Below are 16,828 nucleotides of genomic sequence, written 5' to 3'. Positions count from 1 at the left end.
AAAGTGGGGTTTTTCAGTAACTGTCTTAGTCAGTTCAGGTTGCCGTAACAAAATACCATGAAATTGGTAGTTTCTAAACAATTGGCATCTTTGTCTCACCGTTCTGGAGACTGAGAAGTCCAAGATCAAGGAGCCAGTAGATTTGGTGTCTGCTGCGAGTCTGTTCCTTGTTGCACTCTCACATGGTGGAAGGGGCTAGCTAGCTCTCTGAGTCTCTTCATAAGCGCATTATGCCCTCACTGCCCAAAGACACCCTCTTCTAATACCATCACCTTGGGTTAGAATTGCAGCATATGAATTTGGGGGGCGGGGGTAGAAACACTCAGACTATAACAACCACCACAAGACATTTGTCTCCCAAGTTTCTATATTCTTGCTGCATCCTGCCATGAAACCCGCAGAAGCCATGCTCACTTTAATTGCACTAGGGAGCTCTCTTAGGAATAAACTTATTTCACCATCAGATTCACCAGAAGGGAAGTGATATGAGGTGAGGCTAAACAGATTTCCTTCAGGCAAACAAACATTACTGATTTGTGTGTGTGTGTGTGAAAACATTCTTTTCCTTTAACTCATTGAACTATTAGGAGAGGGTAAAAACAGAACTGACTACTTTGCCAATCCCCAAGTCTTCACTGAATGACTCTTCAGAAGGACTTTGCTGTCATGGTCCCAGCCAGTGTTTTTTATTTGTCTGTCTTTTCAGAGTGGTGAGTCCGGCCAGAATATCTCCTCTGAATAGAAACAAGAGACCAGGTTGCTGCAAGGCCACAGCCTCTTATTAACAGTATCTAAGATGGAAACCAGTCGTTCCTGGAAACTGAGGTGATGAAAAGACCCATCCCATCCTAAGCTAGGGATGGAGTATCTTGACCTCACTCTGCCAATCTGCCCTAGCTTCAAACTATGGTCTCACTGTGTGGCCTTAGGCAAATTACTTGGCCTCCACACAAAGCTCCATCAACTCATCTGTAAAATGAAGATAATAAATAACTACCCTCAAGGGTACTGTGTGTATTTGAAAAAACAGACAATGCATTTGGCACTCAACAAGTATTTATTCCGAGTCCCCATCCCCCTCTTCTTCATACTTGCTACATACTTCAAAACCAGTATTTCCAAACACTTCTCTCTGTTCCACAAAAGCTGTATCTAAAATCTTTCAGTGTCCTTCTTCTACCTGTAATGCCCTCCTTGAGAACAGGAACTCTTGGTTGTGGGAGACGAATTCTATGGAAAGGCTCCAGAACACATGGAGCATGTCAAAAATGAAGCTTTAAGAACATGAAAATTACACTAAGTATATATAGCACACACCCTCTTTATAACGTAGAACTTAAAAACTGAGTGCCAGCTCAAGGTAGAGCACAGGGTCCTTATATATTTCACACCAAGGAGGAGAGGAAGTTTTGGAAAGTAGATCAAAGCAGACTTGTGCTAGAACAAGGTTCAGGAAGATGTCAAGGACTTTGGAGTCTCTGTGCTCTTTCAAATCCTACAAATGGACCTCCAGTGGACTCATCCAGTGAGGCCCGGATTGGACCCCCAGAGAGAAGCTATGCAAGGGATGAAGAATCTTGAAGAGACTCTGCCAATTCTACCAATCAATCACTTCATGAAGACGGTACTGGGTTTGAATATGGGTCTAGTTGTCACGGTACACATAGTAGGTACCCAAGTATTTGCAGAATACATGAATGACAATATATAATGGGCTTAAATGTAACAAACTCCTTTATGTTACAAGGTAATCAGCCAACCACAATTGTGATGCTGATATTGTAAGTATTGCTATTTTCATAATTCACTGAAGATTTTTGAATAGGATATTGAATGCCTAATGGGAAGAAAGGGCTAATTGTGAAGGCAAAGGACTCCTACAAGGAAAATGTGATTCTTAAGACATGCTTTGCATGAATGCTGCTTTTCTTTCTTGGTTGCAAACAATAGAAACAGACTCTGATTATTTTAAGCAGAAAAGGGATTGGAAGGGTACAGTAGTTTGCAGCAAAAGTCTGCTCAGGAGGTTGCCAATAGCCCTCTTGCCCCAGTCACTATCACAACTCCAGACCTGAACATATATAGAATCTCTGATCCTGCAACTTTGTTTCATGCTTTTAAGACTCGAAGTCCTGAGTGTAAGCATCAGTCTGACCACCTCTCAAGATTTTGGTCCCTGTTTCTGGATCCAGTGACGGTTGACTTCTTACTTGCTATTCTACTTCCATAAAGAGGTATATATTACCCTCCATTCTTCTTGGTATGAAGCAAGACAGGAAGGGTATTCTGACACTGAGAAGCCAAAACAACAAATGTCCCTTGTGCATCCCTGCTTAAAGTAAACAGCTCTAAAGAGCTTTACTCTCAGGCGGGCATGGTGGCTCACGCCTGTAATCGTAGCACTTTGGAAGGCCAAGGCGGGTGGATCACGAGGTCAGGAGATCGAGACCATCCTGGCTAACACGGTGAAACCCTGTCTCTACTAAAAATACAAAAACAAAATTAGGCAAGCATGGTGGCAGGCGCCTGTAGTCCCAGTTACTTGGGAGGCTGAAGCAGGAGAATGGCGTGAACCTGGGAGGCGGAGCTTGCAGTGAGCCGAGACAGTGCCGCTGCACTCCAGCCTGGGTGACAGAGCGAGACTCAGTCTCAAAAAAAAAAAAAAAAAAAAAAAAAAAAACTTTTACTCTCTTCATCTCTTGCAACTAACCTGGGTGAACTTTAGTTTTCCTGGTCCTACTTGCCCCACTCAGCAATGCCACTCTAACCTATGCATCATTAGCAGGGAGGTTCTGTCAACACAGAGAAGTCAATATGCCCTTTTCCAAAGTGGAGGAGCCATTGTGAGAATCAGAGTGATGTATCTGTATCTTCAATGTTTGACAACTCTGTTTTCCTCCCTAAATGAACTGGACAGACTCCATTAATATTTGGAAAAGTCAATTTTTAAAATGATAGTTTTATCATAGTTTTAGCTTTCAGAAAATTTGACTTACTTAGACATATAATCTAGGATTTTTTTGGCAGGGGGAGAGAGGGAGCTTAAAAGCCCTCCCACTGTTTCATTACCCCTCTCCCATATCCAGCACTCAATTTTCTTCCCTCTGACACTTTCCGCTGTAACCAGATGCATTGTTTCACCAACTTACCCTCCCAGACTTGTTTGGTTATAATGAACTCTTTCACAGACTCTCAATTTGTTTTTGCTACTTTTGATCGTTAATTTTTTTTTCCGGTTCAGAAGTAATTTTAAATTATGCAAATAATTATGAAATTAAGCAAATAATTGTGATATCTGAGTGCTGACCGTGTACTAGGCACCAGCCTAAGAGCTTTACATGCATCACACCTCATTTCATCCTCAAAATCTTGTCATTTTACAGATGGAAAAACAAAAGTCAAAAGCTTAAGCTTAATCAAAGTAGGAGCTCGAATTAAACTGCAAAATACAAGATTTGCTGGCAATAAATAAGATAACTTTATTATGATTACGTTAATAGTTAAAATTTGCATGTTTTCTAGTCTGTTAACAGGATAAAAAAATACAAAAAGGTGAGGTTCTTAATGATTCAGCTGAATTAACTATAAAATTAAAATACCTGCTAATTATTTAGTATCTTCTAAAATAACACAAAATAAATTCAATACGCAATACAAACCTCAGTAACCCAATTCTCCTAATATGCAATTATTTATAACCTCTGAACTAAGAGGAAGTGGTTTGGCTAAACAGAGAAATAACAATGTTTTTATCCTAAGTAATCTATACTTTGGAGTAGAAATACTCATTTAATGCAATATGTTAATTATTAATATTTCACAAGGAGTAATCTTTATTTTTAAAAACAATGTTAATTATACCAATTTTTAGTTATAATTTGTTAATGTGAATTTGCCCAACCTAAATTCCTGTGTGCCTGGAAAATACAACTTTTTAAAAGCTACTATTAATAATTTGCAACACAGTTTACTAATTCAAATTGACATCTCAACCTACTTATCTTTAAGGTACAGAATTTAGCATCTTTTTGTTGTTAAATGGAATTCTCATTAACAATGTAAAGCATTTTCCTTTCTAAATTGTATTTTATTCAATTATCTATAACAATGCCATATACTAGTAAGCAAAGCAAGCAACATTACTTTTTTTAAATAACATCTTTAATTAAAGTTTTTGCAAAGGTAGAATATTAAACTTAAAATAGGTCTTAGTACATCAAAATACTAAGTTCTCTAATTGTATTCCAAGATGGTCTTTAAAACATAATATCCCATATATCACAGAAGAGCAACCTTGATCTGCAATGAATTTTACAAACATAATAAATATATTTACGCCATTACACATAACAGTATGTACAACAGCAGTTGACAATAGTAGCTCAGAACAGCAAAAAGGATTAGCCCTGCCCCCCAAATCATAGTCCTGATGCAGACCGGACTTATTAAGGAACCTTGACTGAAAGAGTAGTTACTAACTCAAATGTGTAGCAACTTCCCTTAAAAGAGAAGAGAAAAAGTTTTTTTGTTCCTCAAAATAAACAAAAATGTTAGTTTGGTGTGTTCTTCATTAAACCATACACAATGACAAAAGACAGAGTAAGGCAGGCTTAAAAAGGGAAGAATATAAACTTCATAGTAATTTCCATAGCATAATAGAGGACTAAAATGCAAAGCTGTTTAACAAACTCATGAGGAAACAAATAAAGCAACTATTTTTTACTAAAGAATTCAAAATCTGCTATAGCTGATTCTGACAGGTAGATGGAAGAAAGACATGAAATAAAATGAAAATGTACAAAGATGGATCAATAAACTAGTACATTGCACAAAAGCTCAAACAAAAGTTCAATATGAAATAATCGGAAAAACAGGAATTTTCTCAAGTGGAAGAAAATGCTAAGTCATAAAGAGAACTCCCAAAAGGAAATTACGTCTGTTTTCCTATACAAGGGGTATTCACCCTCTGGTAAGAATGGTGACATTATTGCTATGAGAATCAAAAATTACTCTTAGAGGGAGACAACTCTTTTCATTCCTCCATAAAAGCCAGAAAAAAAAAAATCTTTTTCACTATAGCAAAAGAAAATATTCATATAAAAGCTATATGTTATTTCCTAAAACCAGAATCTATTATGCTCATCAAGCATACATTTTAATTACTACACACTGCTCAAGTCTTGATGTAATCTTAGAACAGAGTGGCTTTGCTTTTAAAAGAGGCAACAGTGTAAATGTGACATTATGATGGCATTTTAATTAACAGAAAGAAATGTGAACATTTAAAAAATAGAAAAGCCCAATATAAAGATCCCCCTCATATAACAGACATTTTACTCTAGAAATTAATTGCACATTAAAGAGTTGTTTTAGCCATTATGTGGCACTCCACAGAAATTAAACATGCTCTCAGGCATTCAAATGGTCTGATTACACAAATGACCACCAAGCAAGAGTTTGTATACTGAAAGGCACACATTTCCATGTTTTATCTTGTAATTTTGGGTAAATTTTCTTTAGCACTGTTGATTAATGTTAATTTTTTAAAGTAAAAGGTGCCATCACCATCTGTGCAAATCTAAACAAATCCTCTCCAGAAACCATTACTTATTTTCATAGTACCAAGTCTGAACTATTTTCTGCCTTTAGATAAACATGCTACTTTCATTTTAAAATTCTGAAAGTGGAAATCCCTTGCCTTTTCAAAGGAATGACATTTCAATGGAACCTAATACGAAATGATTTGTTAAATACAATGTTAAAAGCATGATTAAGAATTCAAGTACAATAAAAGATAAGCAAGTGACATTCTTACAGCAAAAGCTACTATAATAAAACTAAAACATGCTATTTGATTAAAAAGGACACAATGTAAATAATATATAAGAGCACAATTTGGTATGCAATGTAGCTTGGACCAGCCTTCAGAATTTTCACAGGTAAAAGAAAAGCATTTGCCAAGTATACCATAATTAATATGCAATACACAGGTGCAAATACAAATGGTTATTTCCTGCTTCAAAAATAACAAAATAACTACTCTGAAAGCAGTGGTTGTTAATATTTGAAAAATAAAGTCATAAAAACAGGCCAGTAAACAACGCTACTATGAATATGAATGTCTACATAAAGGGCCCAAGACAAGCTGAATATCATACAGTAATCCAAGTTTCAGTAGCATAAAAACTACTAGATAGCCAAAGGGTTTCACTTAAGCAATACTGCAGCACTGCTGAATTTTTATAGGTAGTTCAGGTCACTAACTTCTTTATTGAGTAAATACAAACCTACTAGCAACTATATTGAAGAACAGTTGAACAACAGGACTTCAGTGATGTTACTCCCTCCCATTTCCTCTTCTCTCAGTCTCATTAATAATAATATATATTCTAAAACCTCTGTGTGCTTTGAGAGTTGCAGAATAAACAAACTTCCCCTCAAAAAACTAATTAATATAGTAAAAATAAAAACTGTATTACCAGTTATGGCAGCTAAATAAAATCTAACTACTAGCATGCTAGACACCACCATTTACACCAAAGTTTAGAACATAATTTAAAGAGATCAAGGTGGTAAGCTGGGTGGGAAGTTGAAAAAAAATTTTTGCCTTTTTTTAAAGTTAAAAGATTTGTGTTAAAAAAGAAACACTATATAATAGCTCACAGTTTTCTTCTTTGTAATGTACTTTAAAAAGTGTTTATGTGTTACTTCTGAAAACACAAAGGCAAAAGGAAGACAAAAACTGAAGATTAAAAAAATATATCAATATACAAGTAACCTAAACACATGTAAATTTTGTCAAGATAAACCATGGAAAGTTGAATTCGTTGTAAGAACACAATGGTGAAGACAAGCATTCCTGCAGTTCTCCCAGGCAGCGAATTCACACTGAACACAGCAGTGCCATATTGTTCTTCAGAGCCCCTTACAGAATACAGACCTATGCATTCTTAATATACATATTACATTTCTATTATTTTTAATATACAAGTCAAATTTCTATGCTTTCTTCCCGATGTGCAAACTGGAGCCAACGTCTTTATTTTCAATGGCCTGGAAGGGCCACCAAATGAAAGAGAGGTAACTTAGTGGCCCACCCACCTCTTCCCCCCAAATTTTCCCCTCAAATTACAAAGTTGATTTTAAAAACTTGTTGAATTAGATTTTTAAAATTCTTTACTAGTAAACACAAGAAACTTTTATAATTACTAAATTGTTTAATAAAAATCCAGGTCCTCACCACCTGCCCTATGCTAATCAATGCACAGACTGTTTACTGGATGTTTAGCTTAAAAACTAAACACATTTATAAGCACACACTTCAGCCCAACAGGAAAAGTCTACATATATTCATGTGTATACCGTTTCAGCTAGATGGTATGCTTGCAAAATAAAACTATATTCCTGAGGAGCTAGTTTGGGGTTTCTTTTTAAGGTGTGGCACTAAAAGAAACAAATTAAGTTTTTCTGTAAGGAAATTAAAGTTGTCGTTTCAATTCCACCGAACTCAGACAAGACCCAAGTCTTTAATTACATTTAGTAAGTATGAAAACCTATTTAAAATAAATATTCATTCCTGGGTCAAATTTTATCTCCAAACTATGATCACTGATAACTTTAAATCTTAAATAGATGTTTCATAAAGCTGGAAAGGAAGAGGTATATATCACTGAGGGAGAATAGCAAGTAAAAATATTTAAGACCTATTATGAGAGTTTTAAATTGTTTTCTTATACAAGTGAATTAAAATTCAACACAATTCTTACCCTTTTGTAAAAAGCTCACACGCAACTTTTACCAAATATAACCACATACAATAAGCAGTTTCAGTTCAATCTATCAAAACCGAAGTTTCTTCAGTTCATTCCAACAAGTATCTTCTGATTGAACCCAAGTTGGAGGAAGGAATATAGACAAAGCTTTACATGCTAATTACCGGTGGCAGGTACCTGTATTTAAAATCAACAATTATGGTTTTCCTACACAAAATCCCAACCCTCCCACCCAACAACCCCAGGTGCTACAGTTCCATGGCTTGCCAGTAAGTAGTGTCTATGTTGTCAAGGTCTATCTTTGTTCCAGTAGCTTTGCTTCTACTGCACTTTTCTGACATGCAGAAATGAAGTTTTGGTTGGCATATGCCCCAAGTTTCAAACTGTCCACTTTAAACTTTTTTTAAGTTTCTTTTATTTATAAAAGAAAAAAAGCAACTCTTCACCATTCCGCATCTCCAATGGCTTTGGAAAATATATAATCTCTTCCATTAAGATTCATAATGCCATCCTTGAGATGAAATTTCCATTTGTTTTTACTTCTGTGTATCTAAACGAAAACAAAATTTAAAAAATTGAGATACTATCAGAAAACAGAGAAAACAAGTAACAAAAGATCCATACACACACACACACACCCACCTCAACAAAACAGTATTTACAGTATTGTATTGACAAATTGGTTTATTTTGTTTTTGCAGAGGCAGGGTCTCCCTATGTTGTGCTGGCCGGGCTCGAGCTCCTGGCCTCATGTGATCCTTCTGCCTCAGCCTCCAAAAGTGTTGGGATTACAAGCGTGAGCCACAGCACCTGGCCTAAAAATTGGTTTCTTAATAAAGTTTAATTTCACCAAAAAACAAAAACAAAAACAAAAACACACACACACACCAAAAAAAAAAAAAAAAAAAAACCTCACTAGGTGGGTTTAAAAACAAACTTATCTGTAATTAGTACTATTTTATAGCTTTTAGTACTTGTGTTCATTAAAATAGTTAAAAAATATTTCGTTACAAAATGTCTTATCTCTCTACCAGGTTTGCATATATATTTTCAAGGTCTACCTCAAAAAGACTATCCTCCACAAAGTTTTCCCAAATCTTACCAGCTAAAACTATTCTTTTCCACTGTTAAATTCCCAATGGTATTTTCACTGTCATTTCTTACATTATTTGTAAGTAATACAATTATGGACTCACTTCTTCTACCAAAATAAAACTCCTTATAGCGCTCTCAAGACCTAACGTGGAACCTTATACATAGCAGTATTTTAAAAATACATCTAAAGGATGCTAATCATCCAGTCACTTACAGCAGATTTCAAAAACTATGTGCATCCACAGTTAAACAAAAAGAGCTGAAGGGCAGGCTCTGGGCACTCCCATCTTTGCCTTCACTTATAGTCCTTAGTTGTTTGTAATTCCATGGATTTGGTGGGGGAGAGGAGCTGTAAAACTTAATGAACTGAAGTGACCTTTCTTCCTTTTCCCAGTAAGTCACACTAATTATTTAATGCTCAATTCAAGTTCCACATCTTCTGCAAAGAAGGCCCCATGGTTCTCCCTATTCTATGATCTAAAGGTACCTAAAAAAAAAAAAAAAAAAAATCAACTAGTTCAGGCTTTCAGTTTCAGAAGAAGAAATGACAGCTTGGATAGGGTTCAATGGCTTGACCAAAGGTATACTGCTACTAAGTGACAACCATGATTTTCAAGTCTTGGTCCAGTACTTTTTACTAAATCAGTCTGTTTCATATAATAATGCAGAAACACTCAACAGGTACAGATATTTTCTTTTTCTTCTTTTTCTTTGAGACAGAGTCTCACTCTGTCGCCCAAGCTGGAGTGCAATGGTGCGATCTCAGCTCACTGCAACCTCCCACTCCCAGGTTGAAGTGATTCTCCTGCCTCAGCCTCCTGAGTAGCTGGGATTACAGGCACTCACCATCACGCCCGGCTAATTTTTGTATTTTTGTAGAAATGGGTTTCACCAGGTTGGCCAGGCTGGTCTTGAACTCCTGACCTCAGGTGATCCGCCCACCTCGGCCTCCCAAAGTGATAGGATTATGGGTGTGAGCCACTACGCCCGGCTAGGTACAGATATTTTCCAAGATCTCATTCCTAAAATTCCATGGCCTAACCTCCTAGTGCAAACATTCTTTATGACATATTCCTGGCAAATGGTTGTGCAGTGTAGTGTCTGCTTAAATACGATTAGAAACAGTAAGCAAAGAATTTCAAATTAAGTTATTCCTTTTTGGAACAGCTCTCTTGTAAAATCTTTCAGAGTTTACCCTTACTGAAATCTGCTTCTCCAACTTCCATTTATTGATCCCAGCTCTGCTTTTTGAGACTTAAAAAAAAAAAATCACTCAATCAAACAACCTTCATCTTATTTGGAAACCACTCTCATGTTCTTCTTCTGGATTCAAACTTTTCTTACTTATTAAAGCAAAACAAAGCACAATAAAGGTAAAACAGCAGGTAGGGCAGAGACTGCTGGACTAAGAGCTAATTATACCTCTGGTCTAAATACATTACGTAAATGCTAAATGTAGCATCTTAAGACTGATGACTTGAATGTCTAACAGACATACCAGACTTGGCATGTCCAACCAGCTCCACATGCAGCTTTTCCTCATCTGAACTGATGGTATCACCATCCTTCTTTCAGAATCCTCATCAAAAAATCTTGAGAGTCATTCTTGATTCCTTTCTTTTCTACCACACATCTCAGAGTCAGGAAATCCTGTTAACACTCCTCCTTCAAAACAAATCCAAGATCCACCTAGTTCTCACCAACTTTAATACCATCACCATAGGCTGAGTCACCATTATCTCCCATTTGAATTATTATAATATCTCCTTAAATAGTTTCCTTGTTTCAGCAACCTCTGCTTCCTCCTCATATTCTGCTCTCTATAAAGAAAGCAAAGTAATCCTTTCAAAATTTAAATCAGTTCATATCATTTGTCTCACTGAAACCTTCCAATAACATTCTAATTCACTTAAGAGTAACAGCCATGTCCTTACAAAATCCTTACCATCCGCCTTCCCTTACCTCTACCTCTCCACCTACTACTGTACTCTCCCCTTCCCTCACTCCAGTCCAGCCACACAAGCCTCCTCGCTGTTCCTCACATACAACAGACTCTGCCACCAGACAACAGGGCTAACTCTTTCCAAGTCTTTGCTAAAATGTCATTTTCTCCAAAGACCTATTATGACTATCCTATTTAAAACTGAAACCAAACCTGTCCTCTTTCCTTGATCTTTATTTTTCCATACCAATTATCAGCTTCTAACATATTAATCTTTTATTATGTTTTAAATAAATAAATAAATCCTAATTTATTATGTTTTAGCATCTATCTCCCCTGACTGGAGTAAGCGTCCCAACGGCAGGGACTGTTCTGTTTTGATCACTAGTGTATCTCAAGCTCCAAGAATAGTGCCCAGGGACACTATAAACAGTTAAGTATTTGTTGCATGAAAAGACCTCTGTCTCCCCTTTTTCTTTGATTTCCTATAAAGTAGTATTTATCCTACAAATGTGTATATAAATGTATTTCCAACCAGAAAGACAGTGGGCTTAACTAGCCAAAAACAAGAAAGTGATGAGTAGCCAGGAAATAGAGATTCTACAGACAAGTAAAGAAATTGACTGCATTTTGTCATAGGACAGGACAATTTGCAAAAAATAAATGTAGGAAAGTTTCATGGGCCAAATAATCCACACAGTCAACACTGAAGTCATATTGGGTAATAAATGATAAATATTTTTATATTAATAGAAGTACAAAGTCACAACTAAAAAAGCAATCCATTTACTGGCCCTAAGCCCTTCGTGAGGGAATGTTCTTAAAGCCAGGAGAAAGCCCTCTTAAATTTCCTAATTAAAAGTGTGTTAAAGCAAGTTTACCTACATCTGACGCTATTTTTGCCAAATGCTGTATCAGCCCTTATCCACCCACATGTAAGCAAGAACTCTGCCATATTATTAGGATTTAACTAAGACTCTGATTTGATTGGCAATACAAGCTTTATTAATCCCTCTATGATCTCTTCTAAAATTGACTCATTGTTGACATTCTAAAGTTTAGGCTTCAAAACTACATTCCTGAAATTCAAGTTGGCTCAAACAATATCCAACCTCACTTTACGCAGTCACAGAACACTGCTATTCTTTACTATTGGCTGAAGACATCAAGTCACCACTCCCCTCCAATCTTCAGAGCAACTCATTTGATTCTCAAAATTAGACCTCTGCAAATTTTAAAATTATTTATCATTCAGCACACTATTTAGAGCTATTTTCCACTTATTAATTTAAAACACTAAAGTAATGTCTCTGGGAGCAAAACAAACCAATTTTAACATTTAAACTATTATAAGTACAGTTTGTGCCAAAGGAGAATACAACCATTGTCTTAAAGTAGGAAGACACTTAGAAGTATATTCTTCAGTCAGGCTAAAACAAAGGTCCTCTCTTGCCTGATAAATCTGACATCTCATCATGAAATTGTGTTCTGGATAATTTGATTGCAAGGAGATCCTCTGAGACTTCCTAACAATAAAGATTTAATGGTATCTTTTGTTTTAACCTCATAGTCTTGCTCTATGTGTAAACAGAAATTACAGTTGTTATAATGCGCATGGTATATGGTTTTAAAAACAGTCTCTCAGAAGTCATTATGCACAAAACTGAACGCTGTAAAACACTCAATGTTTTACAACTCTCTTACTGTCTTTGTTCTATAACTTCACTGGTAAAAAACTAGTCTAACTCCACCTTTTTATTAGCAAATAAGATCCATAGTACTGGCATTCTCCCTATAGATCTGTTTGAAGTAAGCATGGCTACTTATCACATTCATTTCCATAAAAGCAACAGAATTAAGATTTTCTTCATCTATAAAGGAAACTTCATGCAGGGTACGAATTTTACATGTTCATAACTACATCTCCAGGGCCTAGAATAGTGTCTGGTACATTTCTGCACTCTATAAATGTTAAATAAATAAGCTTCTGTTAGAATTTTCATCATTTGGTAAAGATCTCTACTAAAATTATAAATGCAATGTAATATTTGCTGTATTATAAATTTAATGATTGCAGTTAAAAAAATATTCCAATTTAAATGTCTTAAAAACAAAAATCTCAGAAGTAATACAAATAGATGTAACAAAAATACTTAGCAGCACCCTGTTTAGGAATTAAGAACATAAGGAATCAATGGCTAGTTTTCATGGTATCTGGTTTAAAAATTCCTTAATGTGAGCAAACTACAGCAAAGTTAAATAATATTTTAAATGATTTTCAGTAAAAATGTATCTGTTTTTAGTATTGTTCATTGCCTTAGTCTTCTCCTTAATAAAACAGTTATAGAGATTCAATTGAACCCTTCTAGTTTTGAGATAGTTGAGGCTAAATAGAAAACAGAATTATCTCACTGAGTGAGCTATTACCATAAAGGACAACCTCAAAGTGGCTGTTTACTCTGCTTACAAGTTGAAAGACTATCTAAATAGAAAAAGACCGTAGCTCTTTTCATTTCATTCATAACTTATTTTTCAAATGTAAAGCTAAGAAATTAATCTTTCATTCTATTAAAATAATCCACAAAACTCTAACAGTGTTTTCATACTATTCATAATGAATTTAAGAGGTATGAATCAGCTGCGCAAATGTTTCAATAAGGCAGAAAGAATAACATAGGGAAGAAATTACAACACAAATAACGTCAGTAATCTGAAGATGACATCCTTACCTTATCATATTGGCATACAACAACATTTTCTGTGTCAAAGAGTTCCTGTCCTTCCTCATCACTCACATCATCTTCACTATTGAGGGGCTCCTACAAATAAAAGGAGAGTTCATTTATGTATTACTATAAGAAGGCCTAATATTCACTGAAAAAAAATATAGTGACCTTGATGTTCTTTGAGAACCAAATGCCGAATGCATAATATGTACGTCATGAATTTAATACTGTCAAATCAGCTGTTAAGTTTGCCAATATTACTTAAATCTTTTAAGAAATTAAATATAATTAAATTACTTAAGCTATGTAATTTGTAAGTCTGAAAAGATGTTTATGTTTATTTTCTTTTTTCTTTTTTTGAGACAGAGTCTTGCTCTGTAGTCAGGCTGGATTGCAGTGGCACAATCTCGGCTCACTGCAACCTATGCCTCCCGGGTTCAAGTGATTCTCCTGCCTCAGCCTCCCAGCAGCTGGGACTACTGGCATGCGCCACCACACCCAGCTAATTTTTGTATTTTTAGTAGAGATGGGTTTCACCATGTTGGCCAAGATGGTCTCGATCTCTTGACCTTGTGATCCACCCGCCTTGGCCTCCCAAAGTGCTGGGATTACAGGAGTGAGCCACTACACCCGGCCTATTTTTATTTTCTTTATTCTTTAAAAACAGTTCAAGAAGATAATTCTCCACAATAACTGTTTAAGATGCCTAGAAGAGGACCTAATATGAAGGTTCAAAGGAGCTAATGGCACTATGTACTACAAACCATAAAAAACAGGTAACAGTGGAGAAATTAGAGGAGAAAAGAAGGGCAATGCAATAGGCTAACAGTCTACCTTGTTGTCTTTACATTAAAGAACCTGGGGTCTAAATACAAATCAGCATGTTTAGCATGATGATGGTTATGGTAGAGGTATGAAGCAGAATTAAGACTCAGACTTTTTTTTTTCTTACAGGCAGAAAGTAGGAAATCTCAACATTAAAGAGAGTAAGGGGCCAAGATACAACCTAACTAGAGCATAAAATAACCAACCATGTTAAATTTTGCTTCAATTGAGACAGAAGATAAAAGATGTAACTGAGATTTCTAATAAATGCAGAAGAGAAGACGAAAGTAGAGAGAACAATAATCAAGACGATATTATGGACAGGCACAGGGGCTCATGCCTGTTAATTCTAGCACTTTGGAAGGCCTAGGCGGGACAATCACTTCAGGCCAGGGGTTTGAGACCAGCCAGGGAAATACAGTGAGATGCCATCTCTACAAAAAAAAAAAAAAAAAAAAAAATTAGCGAGGTATGGTGGCATATGCCTATAGTCCCACCTACTCAGGAGAATGAGGTGGGAGGATTTCTTGAGCCCAGGTGGTTAAAGCTATAATAAGCCTTAATCACACCATTGCACTCCAGCCTGGACAACAATCTGAGACTCTGTATCAACAACAAGAATCAAAAAAAAAAAAGAATTACGTCTAGATATTCTTTAACTTAAAATAGGTATCATCAATGTAAAACCAAAAAAAGTTTCTAGGCTGTGTGCGGTGGCTCACGCCTGTAATTCCAGCACTTTGGGAGGCTGAGGCGGGCGGATCACGAGGTCATGAGATCAAGACCATCCTGGCTAACACGGTGAAACGCTGTCTCTCCTAAAAATACAAAAAAATTAGCCGCACGTGGTGGCAGGTGCCTGTAGTCCCAGCTACTCGGGAGGCTGAGGCAGGAGAATGATGGGAACCAAGGAGGCGGAGCTTGCAGTGAGCCAAGCTCGCGCCACTGTACTTCAGCCTGGGCGGCAGAGTGAGACTCTGTCTCAAAAAAAAAATTTTTTTGAGGTAAAATTCTTAACAAAATTCACCATTTTAGCATTTGTACATGTACAATTCAGGTGCAATGAACGTTTATAGTATATATAACATTCACCACTACCTAGTTCCAGAACATTTCATCACTCTTATCCATTAAGCTGTCACTCCCCATTCTCCCTGTCCCCTGGCAATCTATAATCTGCTGTCTGTATGGATTTGCATTTTTCATATAAATGGAATCATATGATACACGGTGTAGTGTGGCTGATGTCTTTCACATAGCATGTTTTCAAGGTTCATCCATGTTGCAGCATATACGAATACTTCATTCCTTTTTATGGCTAAATAATATCCCACTGTTATCAGTGCATTTATCAGCTGATGAACATTTGGGTTTAGATCATTTAGGTATCATAAATAGGGCTGCTATGAACAGTCACATACAAGTTTTTGTTGAAAAACATATTTTCCGTTCTCTTGTGTATATAGTTAAGAGTGGAACTGCTGGGTCATATGGATGATTCTATACTTAATTTTTGAGGACTATCAAACTGTTTTCCACAGCAGCTGTACCATTTTACATTTCCACCAACAATGCACAAGGGTTACAATTTCTCCAAATCCTCACCAGCATTTATTTTCTCTTTCTTTTTTGAGTATAGCTATTCTAGTAGGTGTGAAGTGGTTATCTCACTGTGGTTTTCATTTGCATTTCTCTAATGACTAATGATGCTGAGCATCTTTTCGTATGCTTGTTGCCTATTTGTGTATCTTCTTTGGAGAAACGCCTATTCAAGTCCTTTGCCAGTTTTTAACTGCGTTATCTTTTTGTTGTTACACTGTTTAAGGGTTCTTTATATATTCTGGAGAGCAGATCCTTATCAAATACATGATTTGCAAATATTTTCTCCCAGCTACTCAGGAGGCTGAGGCAGGAAAAACACTCCAGTCCTGGAAGTCAAGATGCTGAGGCTGCAGTGAGCCACAATCATGCCACTGCACTCCAGCCTGGGCAACAGCGTGAGATTCTGCCTCAAAAAACAAAAATAAAAAACACCTTTTTAATCTACAAAGTCCACTTTTTCTTTGATTGCTTGTACTCTGGGTGTCATGTCTAAGAAACTGTTGCCAGCAGCTGGGCACGGTGGCTCATGCCTGTAATCCCAGTACTTTGGGAGGCCGAGGTGGGCGGATCACGAGGTCAGGAGATAGAGACCACCCTGGCTAACATGGTGAAACTCCGTCTCTACTAAAAAAAAAAAAAAATACAAAAAATCAGACGGGCATGGTGGCAGGCACCTGTAGTCCCAGCTACTCCGGAGGCTGAGGGAGGAGAATGGCGTGAACCCGGGAGGTGGAGCTTGCAGTGAGCCGAGATCGCACCACTTGTACTCCAGCCTGAGTGACAGAGCGAGACTCTGTCTCAAAAAAAAGAAAAAAAGAAACTATTGCCAAAGCTATGGAGATTTACCCCTATGTTTTCTTCTAAGA

At 36.6% G+C, this 16,828-nt stretch overlaps 1 protein-coding gene across 2 annotated transcripts in view; it reads right to left on the bottom strand.

Moving 5' to 3' along the window:
* Positions 1–4,066: 4,066 nt before the first annotated feature.
* The window catches only part of GTF2A1 (general transcription factor IIA, 1, 19/37kDa), a 46,190-nt gene continuing 33,428 nt past the window's right edge, over positions 4,067–16,828 (bottom strand). For both annotated transcript variants that reach the window (XM_011949466.1, XM_011949467.1), the window contains exons 8-9: positions 13,539–13,628; positions 4,067–8,322 (exon numbers count right to left, since the gene is read on the bottom strand). In XM_011949466.1, coding sequence (XP_011804856.1) covers positions 8,215–8,322; positions 13,539–13,628 — 198 coding nt within the window. In that variant the 3' untranslated portion in view covers positions 4,067–8,214. The remainder of the gene's footprint in view (positions 8,323–13,538; positions 13,629–16,828) is intronic.

The sequence above is a fragment of the Colobus angolensis genome, unplaced genomic scaffold (genome assembly GCF_000951035.1).
Source record: "Colobus angolensis palliatus isolate OR3802 unplaced genomic scaffold, Cang.pa_1.0 Scaffold3, whole genome shotgun sequence".
Taxonomy (NCBI): domain Eukaryota; kingdom Metazoa; phylum Chordata; class Mammalia; order Primates; family Cercopithecidae; genus Colobus; species Colobus angolensis.
The sequence above is the reverse complement of the archived record's forward strand: the minus strand, read 5'-3'. Positions and strand labels throughout refer to the sequence as shown.